The sequence below is a fragment of the Lycium ferocissimum genome, chromosome 4 (genome assembly GCF_029784015.1).
Source record: "Lycium ferocissimum isolate CSIRO_LF1 chromosome 4, AGI_CSIRO_Lferr_CH_V1, whole genome shotgun sequence".
Lineage (NCBI taxonomy): Eukaryota > Viridiplantae > Streptophyta > Magnoliopsida > Solanales > Solanaceae > Lycium > Lycium ferocissimum.
Window position 1 is genome coordinate 55,994,384 of NC_081345.1, and position 11,405 is coordinate 56,005,788.

The following is an 11,405-nucleotide window of genomic DNA, read 5'->3' on the forward strand; positions in this document are numbered from 1 at the left end:
GTAAGTATTTAAGAGAAAAATGTACACAATTTAAATACTTCAGCCATGCGTATTGCTAATCGATTTACACGCTAAAAAAAGTTAATCACATATATTTCCTTGAGCAATGGAGATGACATGGCAAGTAAAGCCACTTCCAGCTGTAGAATACCCTCCACCTAGCCAAAGAATCAAACCAGTTATAAGACAATTCAATTACCAAATCTATCCACCTAGCAAAAGAATCAATCAATCTTAAGAGAAACAAACTAGGCAAATGATGGATTAATTACCAGTCTCTGGCGGCCTTCCACTACTTGTTTGAAATGGAATACTATGTACATGAACTACAAGAAATCTGTCTTTTTGTGGCGACAAACGTCGCTGCAAAAGCTCGGAAAGTCGCCACTAAAACGATATAGTGGCGACTTTAGGGTTGCTGCAAGTAATTCTGAAACTCTAATCGCCACAATACCCTTACATTAGTGACGACTTTGGTCGCCACAAATACTATTTGTTGTTGTGACAAAGCCTTGTAATCTATGTTTTCAACTATAACAGCCATAATTCTATAGATTTCTAAAGGAGACATAATTTCTTAAACTAATAGGCATGTATATTTCTATCAATTTCCTACCAATATTAAGAGCATCCATTATTATTCAACAAACACCAATAAAATTTCCGAGCCCACTATTATAATTAATTTCATTACTAAAAAGTCGATAAGCATATATTACAAGTACTTCATTATTCATGTCAGTGTACTCATATACATATGAGGTAAACAACAGAACAGTAAATACCTTCAAACTCCTTGGTTGATGTCATATGTGATTGTTTAGGAACCTTGTCCCTGTTATTAAGAAAAAAAGAAAAAAAAAGGATCACTTTGAGAATTCTCATAAATCAATATTACGGGTGACCACAGTAACATTAAAACTTAAAAGAGAACAGAATACATTTAAAAAAGCAAAAGGATAATATGACCAAAAAAAGTTTATGACAAATAAAAGTATAAAACAAACTATTAACATCTCTATAGAATGTTGAATCAGATCCACCCTCTCATCAAACTACTAAATGAGGTAAAAATAGAAATTAACATACATTCTCACCTTTCTTTGAGCCAGGGGTCTATCGGAAACAGCCTCCCTACCCGTCAAAAGTTAGGGGTAAGGTCTGCGTACATTCTACCCTCCCCAGACCCCACTTGATGGAATTTTACTAGGGATGTTGTTGTTGTTGTTGTAACATACATTTTCACCTCATTAAATCACTTAACCATAGTAAATTTACATGTTTGGTATAAATACCTAGTGCGAATAAGTATGGTCTAGTCATCTATTTTATTCCGAGAACGACAGAAATAACCCCATGAAATATGGTCAAGTCTATGGGTGTGTTCGGTATGGAGGAAAATGTTTTCCAATTTTCCCATGTTCGTTTGGTCAAAAATTTTGGAAAACATTTTCTTTAGGAAAACAAGTTCCTCAAAAATGGAGAAAATGACTTCCCTAATAAAAGTAGGGAAAACAAGTCTATAAGTGCATTCCACCAACCACCCAACCCACCCCCCAACCACTCCCACCACCCCACCCCCACTCCTACCCCACCCACTGGCCAAAAAAAAAATTAATTTTGTTTTGAAAAAAAAAGTTTTGAATTTTTTTTGGTTTTCTCCACCACCCCACCCCACCCCCACCCCCACCCGAAATCAAACCCCACCCCTGCCCCACCCCACGCCATCCTCACCCCACCCACCCCTGCCCCATCCCCAACCCCCCTCCCAAAAAAAAAATTAATTTTGTTTCGAAAAAAAAAAGTTTTGAATTTTTTTTTAGTTTTTTCACCCCCCCCGCCCCCACCCCCCGCATCACCCCACCCCCCACCCACCCGCCCCCAAAAAAATTAATTTTGTTTTGAAAAAAAAGTTTTGAATTTTTTTTTTTTGGCTTTTTGCCCCACCCCCACCCCCTTTCCCGACACCCCACCACCCCCTCCAAAAAAATTGAGGGTGGGTGGTTGTGGGAGTTGGTGTGGTATGGGTCCACCTTTGGGAGGGGGGGGGGTAATGTGGTGGTTTAGAAAATTCAGAAAAAAATTAAATACTTCAAAAAAAAATTGGGGGTGGGGCGTGGGGGTGGGGTTGGGGGTTGGGGGTGGAGTTGTAGGGCTTGGGTGGGTATTTTCATGAAAATATTTTCTACCCACCAAACGAACATGAGAAAATAAATAAGAAATTCACTTCTTGGAAAATAAGTGAATTTCTACTTATTTTCCGCTACCCAAACGAACATGAGAAAATAAGTAGAAATTCACTTATTTTCCAAAAACACATTTTCCAGGAAAATATTTTCCTTCGTACGGAACACACCCTATAAACAAAATAACCAACTCAATAGAGTTACTGCTTTGTATCGCAACTTCTCAAGTAGAGAACTAAAGGACATAGCCAACTGGTGAGTTCTTTTTTCTTTTCTTTTTTATTCTTTTTTTGAATAAGGTAACATCAATCAACAGTAAGCTAATTAAATTTGACATAGTTAAGAATAGAGACGAATCCAAGATTTCAATAGGATGAGTTCACCTTAGAATTTTTTTTTTAAAAAAAAAAGACACAAAAGTGCATTTAGTAGGGTTCGATCCCACAACCTTAAGGGGTCGTTTGGTGTGAAGGATAAGCAAAAATAGTCCCAGGATAAAATTTTAATGCCTCCTTATCCCATGTTTGGTTGGAATAAAAATCCGGGATAACTAATCCCGGGATAACTTTATCCCGGGATCGTAGCCTTATTTTATCCCACCTTGAGGGTGGAATAATTAATCCCGGGATAACTTATCCTGGGATTAGTTATCTCGGGATAAATTGTTTCCTAACCAAATGAGCACTTAAGGGATTAAAGGTAGCACCTAGCTAGTGCTCCATTCGGTCTAGTTTGAGCATGTGTTCATTTAATTAATATTAGATATATTTTATGGATTATATACATAATATATCGAGTTTAATCGGGTGACCACGTGTTCACGTGACCCATTTTCTATACCTGGATTCGCCCCTGGTTAAGAATATCAAATTTCAGCAATAAAGGTTTCTTAACACGCTAATTAAATTTGACATGAGAAATAAAATTGAAAGTGAAAATGCAAAAAAGAAGAAGAAACCTTCTCCAGGTTATGAATCTTAGATGAAATGTGGGAAGTCCTAAGTTAGATTTTTCTCTAAAAAAAATGGCTATTACGAATGCGGAAGCCCGCGCATTATAGGTGCGTGGCGGTGGCGGTAATTTTGTTTTTGTTTTTGTTTTTTTTTTTAAGAAATTGTGAAGCTTCTTTTATTTTTATTAAAAAAAAAAAAATAGGGGCCAAAAATGCTCTTTGTTTAACTTTTGGTCCAAAAATGCCTCTAATTTACTAGAAATATGGCAAAATTACAGCAAATTTTTTTCGCGGATTGCCCTTCATACGGACTTGTCTTTAATTTTCGCCCCTCAAATCACTGGTTTTTAATTTTGCTCTTGCTTCTCATTTAATGAAAATTTGTGGGCCAAAGTAATTTTATTCGCCGGTCTACAAAATCAGAGATTCTGGGTTTGATCCCTAGCAGAGTCAAAAAAAAAAAATTGCAAGACAAAATGTCCTATAAATTATGCCTTGTTGGGCAAAGTTACATAGAAACTATGTCTTGTCCAGCATAGTTATGTAGAAATGAAGTTATTTGGCATGAGTTATGTAGTAACTAATTCGTTCGGCATAAGTTTATAGAAACTTTGCCTTGTCCGACATAAGTTCTGAAGAATAGAAGTTATGCCGATATAACTTAATTTCTACAGAATTATGCTGGACAAGGCATAGTTTCTATGTAACTTTGCCCGACAAGGCATAGTTCTATAAAAACTTTGCCTTGCAAAATTAGATCATAGATCCGAATTTATTTTTTTATTTTTTCGATGTCAGTGATATTTTCGGCCACTTTTTTATTACTTAAACTATCAAATAGCAAAAATTAAAGACCATCGATTTGAGGCAAAAATTAAAGACCACCCGGGCATTCGTGCGAATTTCCCAATTTACTCTCGTCATTAGCAAACTAAATGAATTATGTCTCAATCTTGTTAACGGACCTCCGAGTCTATTATATCTCGTCTTAAAACTTATTTCTCTGTTAAGATGCACTACAACTTGAAAAATTAAGGTTATCCCACTTAGTTCTTTGCCAAGATGCACTACGACTTGAAAAAGAAGAAAAAAAAAGGTTATCCTACTTATTTTTTTGTATATTGTGTTTTCTCTTTACTAGAAAGATGTACTGTTTTTGTTCTTGAGCTTTTTTCTCCACAGAAAGTTAGAGCGTATATGAGTGGCCTAATTGTTACTAATAATAAAATGGGATAAAAGTTCATAAAAGCCCTAGGTTTAAAATTTAATAGAGAAAAAAAATATGAGGTGATTCTTTCGATCTATTTGTCATGTTTTCGGATGACAGAAATTATTGGATTTTTGTACTGATCTCATGAAATAGTTGAGTTGCATGCAAATTGGCTATTAAAATTGTGAATTAAGTCATATACTAAATAATTTCAGTGAATATGTTCATTAAGTCCAGATTCTACTGAGATATATCACGACTTCACGACTTGAAAGATATTTATTGGTGGAATAACATGAAACGAGAGATTGCATATTATAAGTCTCGTTGCCTTAATTGTCAATAAGTAAAGGTCGATCACCATAGACTATGCGATTTAGCTCAAGTCACGGAGGTACCGGGATGAAAGTTGGAACAAATAAATATGAATTTCGTGATTGGCTTACCACGAACAAGAAACACTAATCAATCTGGTCATTGTGGATTGAGTAGCTAAATCATCTTATTTTTGCCTGTTAAAATGACTGACACATCTCCCTGATATGCAAAATTACATATAAAAGAAATTGTGTGATTTCATAGTTCTCTGGTACCTATCACATCCTATAGAGATGCACAAATCGTTGCCCAATTCTGACAGAGCTTTCAAGAAGATCTCCGTAATAGAATTAATCTGAGCATGATGTTTCACCCAGCAGCAGATTTACAGACCAAGTGAACGATTTAGATTTTGAAAGATATGTTACGAGCATGCGTATTTGATTTTAAAGGAAATGGGGATGGCCATTTGCCTTTGATAAAATTTGCCTTATAAAAACAGCTACCAAACAAGTTTCAGATGGCCCATAGAATGTTTTGAGACAGGTGAGACAACATTCATCGGGTCAAACATAGTTCAAGATGCTTTAAGAACGAGGGAGTTATTCAAGAATGGCTTAAAACAACTCAAAGTCGTTATTTCGAGAGTATCTAAATCTTCATGATTAACTTGGAGAAATTAAAAGGAGAGAAAAGGAAAGTATTTTGAATTTCAATTAACCATGTTCCTTTAAATTTAAACTATAATATTACAAGTCCATGCCACATTTTTCAAAGTAGCTTCAGAACACTTACAATAAATGACTAACACTTTATTAACTTGTGGGATTACACTGGTATGTTGTTGTTGCTTCTCAAAACGTTGTCAGAACGTTTTTCCGGTAAAAGAACTGGCCAGAAGGCCCATCTTCAGGCAAAAGGGCTAGAAGTATTGGGCCTTCAGCAGCATCTTGTGGAGTCATAGGCCCAGTATTACAAGTAATGTCTGTCTTCGCAAAGCCTGGGCCAATGCAGTTGATGCATATGGAAGAATACTTTTGGGCCACAATTCTTGTGTATGCATTCATGGCTGCTTTTGAGACTTTATAAGCTGAAAAAACATTGGGCCAGCCTTTTTCTTTTAATAGATCCTCCTTGAAATTCATAAGAAATTCATTTAGTACTTCATCCACTTTTTCTGTTGTAAGGTTTTCCCCGTCACTTAAAGCCTTTATGGCCCATTCATTTGATACCAACTGAAAATGTGTTTAGAAAAGAGTAAGAAAAAAAGAAAAAAAAAAAGGCAAGAAAAAAAACAGTATTGTGAACTGAAATTGTTACTTTTATGTCCCGTTTGGATTAGCGGAATGTAAATAGCTAATAAGCACTTTTAGGTGATGAAATTAATTTTGTAAGCAGTTACATATTTAGATAAAGGTGATGAAACAGATAATAAATAATTGATGTGTTTGGTGAAAAAGTGTTGATAAGCTGTATTTTCTGTAAAATGACGAGAAAATCTTTAAAAAAAAATTATAAACATATAAATGTAGAAGCATCTTTGTAGTCTGTAGGTGTTTACCAAATGCGTAAATAAACTAGATAAAAAGTGTTTACAAACTAGTTTGACCAACTTATAAACTTAGTCAAACACTCTCTTACAACTATGGCCCTGAGCATTTGTTCAAAAACAGGTGAAATTGTTTTTTCCGAAACTTCTTTTCATATTTTATATCAAGAATTGACAAATTTCTCGAAATAAATAACTTTTCTCTAATGACATCGAGTGGAAACAAATTTCCAACTTTAGCAAGTCGTTATTAGTAGTAAATGGAAAGAAAAGAAAAACTCGTACCTTTATCTTTCCAAGCAAAGAAGAAACATTAACAACCCTTGGTGAAGGAGACAAGAGGAGTAGTGGAATAAAGTCATCAATCATTCTTTTTGCTCCATAATAATTGGTGCTTATACATTCTTCAGCCCATTCAAAATTCTCGATTAATTTTCCAGTTGACTTGATTGGAGCTTCATCCTCCTGCATTAGTATATTTGAGATATTCAAAATTCAATTACTATCTATGAGTATATATTTCACACAATTGTATTGTTAATGGCATTGTATATTTTCCAAGGGAGACGATGGTAGATACGAGCTGACACAGTTTGAACCTTAACAGCTAAAAACACTTTGAGATAGGTTGCAGTGAAATGGTTGGGATCCCTTCACTCTTAATTAGAGCTCTTGGGTTCGAGTTTGTCGGAATGGAAAAAATTATGTGTGGAGCGCCGCCCCCAAAAGAGGGTCCCTGCCATGCGCTATCCGTATTTAGTCAGGCCCTAATGGGGGTACCGAACATCGAGTGACCCTAATGCGGGTACCGAACATCGGGTGAGGAAAAAAAAACAAGCTTTAGACTAATGGTTACAGCGCTCTCTAGAATTCGAAAATGAGAAAAAGGATAGTGGTTATATTAACCATCTGGATATAACGAAAAATCTTTTTCGGAGGATGTTTTACCAAAAAAAATCATATACGTGTAGTTTTTCGTGTTTGGTTGTTGAATATTTTTTTCTGTTCCCATCAAATGGAGGAAAATAATTTTGCCTTTTGGGCGAAAATCATTCTCTTCATGTAACCATCTCGTTTTTTGTTATAACAATTGCGTGCACCTCGATTAATTTTATGGGATATCTGTCATCTCCCACTAGTAACAGGTATCAGGTAACTCTGTCCACCAAGACTAAGACAGATGAAAAGAAATTCCTTACGATTCTCAACCCACTTCATTAACTACTAGGCCACACCCTTGAATGTTCAATTCTTAACTTCATGTCAATAATTATAGTTAACCAACACTGATACATTAATATCAAGTTTTAATATTCAAAAATTTCGTCATAACATTATTATCAATCTTTAATAAATATTTCTCCAAAATATTTTCAACTATTTAATCCAAACACCAAAAACATTTTCCAAGAAAATGTAGGGAAAAATAATACTAATAAGTAACAAAGTACTAACCTCAGTTGTGTTGCTCAGACCTCGAGCAACTTCTCGTTCTATCATCTCAGGAAGGATTGAAACATCTCCCTCTACCATTAATCCATTAACTCCTGCATTATTTACCTGCAATTATGCACTTTCACAATTCCTTATTATGAAAAATAATAATAGACTGAGTACTCCCTCCGTCCCATTTTAATTGTCTTACTTTCCTTTTTGGTCTCTCCCAAAAATAGCGTCTCTTTCTATATTTAGTAAGTTGACAATTCAAACATCCTACATGGCAAGTTTAAAACTACAAGATTCAAAAGACATTTTATTACATTAGACATATCTTTAATTTAAGACCACAGGATTTAAAAATCTCTTTTTATTCTCTAAACTTCGTATCCAGTCAAACTTAGACACTTAAATTGGGACGAATGGCGTAATAAATTTGTAACTCATACAAATAATTTTAAGGTGGTTTATTGTTGGTTCCTAAAGTTAATTAACCAACACAGAAGAATAACCTTTTCAATTATATTTATCGGAGAGTTAAATTAAAGTAAACTTGTCTCGTGTGTAATAAGAAAAATCAACCTTCTGTTTTGTTAGAATTCTATTAACATCTTTCCTAACAAATCAAGTACTTGCACAAAGCACATATGTTGATAATGTTGCTTTAAAAAGCGAAGGCGTGAGCGGAGCATTTTACTTAGTACGGATCGAGGTGTAAGTCTCGAGACATGAGCGGTAAGCCTTATGAATTTTTATTATTTGAACTTATGCTTTAATAAAATAGCATAATAACACAAAAATGTAGAAAGTACATTAAAATTTTAGGAAAATTAAAGAAACTCATGAAAAATAAAAACAAACAACGCAATAGTGTTAAAGTTATCATGAGATACAAATCAACTACCATATATTTTGCTTTTTTGCTAAGCTCAAACGGGCTAACTTATTTTTTTGAGCTTATTTTAAGACAAAATGGCTTATGGCCTAGCCAACCCAAACACTCAAAAAAGCTGAAAACAAATTTTATAAGCTGTTTTAAAGAACTTATGCCTAAGCCAAACGGGCTCTAATGTCTCCACCGCTCGTTCGTAGAAAGATGGAAGGAAATAGTTTCCTAACTATAAAATATCGTCCACTACAATATTGACTATTTTATAACTTATAATAATAACATGACCAGAAAACGACATACCACAAAAAAAGAAAAAAAAGAAAAAAAGATAAGATAAGATCGAAGAACCACAAAAAAAAAAAAAAAAAAAAAAAAAGCGATAATGGTATGTTATTGTTTATTTTTCAATGAATCTTGGATTAAACGATATTAATTAATTTAATTACAAAAGCAATTAGACAAATTCAAGGATAAATTGGACTAGTATCATGAATGGTCACCTTTTGCAATAAAGTAAAAAATTACTGTATATTTTTTCTCACTCAAATATAACTTGCTCAGAAAATTAAAAAGATCAAAAAATCATAAGCGGACTCCCCGGAAGCCAAATGTGATACGCCAAATCAGAGAAAATGATAATGACATATAACGTCCTAAAACTCGATACATTTAGTTTTTTCACCATGCAAAATTTATCCCCTTCCCTCAATAAAAGTTATCTCATAAAAAGTATTTTGTCTGAGTAATTTTTATATTTCAGTTAAAAAGAGCTTTTTACGCATTAGCCCAAAAATAAATACTTATAAAGATATCAGGAGTTGATGTATTGTTTATGGTACAAGCTTAACAAACTCAGTAATTTTATCCAAAATCTATATTTATTTTAAAGTTTTTACTAATATGTAAAATTATAAATTTAGAATTTAATAAATTTTAAGCTAGAAACTAGAACTCATAAGCTTCAACTCTTGGATTCGCTATTCAAAGATATGAATGGTGAACTATGAAATTAACTGTTGTTTTTCGTAAGGCTGAAAAAAAAGGGAATTCTTCCAAATTATATAGTCCAACACAACATGTTCCACCCACGTAACTATATTTTTGGTTTATACCGGCACAATCAATTCTTTTATCGCAATAGTGTTTATACATTCGGTGCAAAATATTATACAGTATTTATTGTAAACAATGTATCAACCTTGTATAGAAGTGTATAAGAGGTGTTATACACACTTTTACACTGTGATACAAAATTATAAAATATTATACAAACTTACACTAAAGTTGGGTTTCGTGTCCTACGAATTTCAAGTCACGAAATTCCATCGAGATGAGAAAAAAACATCACCAAATAGCTCAAATTTTATCTAATAGCTTTAAAATTTAACCACAATTCAAAATGACATCCCAACCTCAATCATCAATTTGTCAAAAATTTTAATAAATCACAAAATGCATTTATGAGTTTTTAAGATTTTAAAACTTAAAACAATGGAGTTTTAAATTTTTCACTTTAATTCCTCCAACAATGTTTAAATTTGTGATGAAAAACACGAACATCACTCTCAATCAGTTTCTAAGCATGGAAAACCGAAGATCAAAATTAACAAAAAATTAAATAATTGGAGTATTATTTTTTCCCTAAGTTTCAAGCTATATACAAAATATGCTAATATAGTAAAATCTAAAAATATAAACTTATTTCTATTATAAATTTGAGCCCATGTGACGTATGAAATTATGTAATTCCTATTTGAGAACATATGTATGTTGCTATATTTTCATTCGAAAAAGGCTTAGTTGTAGATGATTTACCAGAATATCAAGCTTTCCATATTTAGATTTGATGAAGTCAACCAAAGAGGAAACACTTTGTGGATCCACAACATCAACTTGATGAAACACAACAAGATTCATTTGATGATAATAACAAGACTCTTCTCTCAATAGCTTTTCAACAGCTTCTTTCCCTCTTTTCTCATCCCTAGCTGTTAACACTACCATCACACCCTTTTCCATTAGTTGCCTGCATATTTCATACCCTATTCCTTTGTTTCCTCCAGTAACTACTGCAATCCTGAAAAAAAGAGAGAGACAAATTACTATTAATTACTTTCTCTGTTCCAATTTATGTGGCACGGTTCAAATTCGAGAGTCAAACAATTCAAGTTTGACCATGAATTCGGGTGTGGAATGTTTAAGTTTTTTGAATAAAATTTAGATATTTGGAAAATGCTTAAAAGGTACAATAAGTCACAATAATTGAAAATTCAAAATATTTAAAAGATATATAAAAAGTTACGGTCAAAGAAAAGCTTGGTTTGAATCTCGAAATTTAAAAGGTGCCACATAAATTGAGACGGAGGAAGTAACAAAGAGCTTAATTACTGAAAAGAGAAAGAGAGATTTTGAGGGCAAGGAAGAAGACTTACTTTCCTATTGGACGGTTGTTTAGGGACTCTTCTGCCATTCTTTTTTCTTCTGTAGAATTCTCTGTTGGGTGTGCTTTTCTGGGGGAAAATAGGTAGAGCTGCAAGGTATATATAGCGCTAGTAGTGTTAGGAACTCGAAATCTCAGATATATTATTTAAATTTGATTTTTTAACACTAAGAGCCCGTTTGGATTGGCTTATAGCTTAAAGCTGTTTGCAGCTTATAAGCTGAAAAAAATAAGTTGGGGTAGTCCAACTTATTTTTTTTGGCTTATAAGCGAAACATTTAAGTCGCTTTTTTAGATAAACTAAGCTAAATAGGTCAATTATTTTTTTGAGCTTATTTTAAGCACAAAATGACTTTAAGCTGGCCAGCCAAACACTCAAAAAAGCTGAAAACAGCTTATAAGCCAACTTATAAGCCAATCC

The 11,405-nt window shown here is 33.5% G+C and overlaps 1 protein-coding gene across 1 annotated transcript; it reads right to left on the bottom strand.

Annotated features, from left to right (window-relative positions):
* Positions 1-5,351: 5,351 nt before the first annotated feature.
* On the bottom strand, positions 5,352-11,127 carry LOC132053560 ((+)-neomenthol dehydrogenase-like). Its single transcript, XM_059445650.1, has 5 exons — positions 10,977-11,127; positions 10,360-10,621; positions 7,671-7,775; positions 6,501-6,680; positions 5,352-5,901 (listed from the first exon to the last, which is right to left on the bottom strand). Exons 1-5 carry the CDS (start codon positions 11,012-11,014, stop codon positions 5,521-5,523), a joined length of 966 nt encoding a protein of 321 aa, XP_059301633.1. The 5' UTR covers positions 11,015-11,127; the 3' UTR covers positions 5,352-5,520.
* Positions 11,128-11,405: the final 278 nt, after the last annotated feature.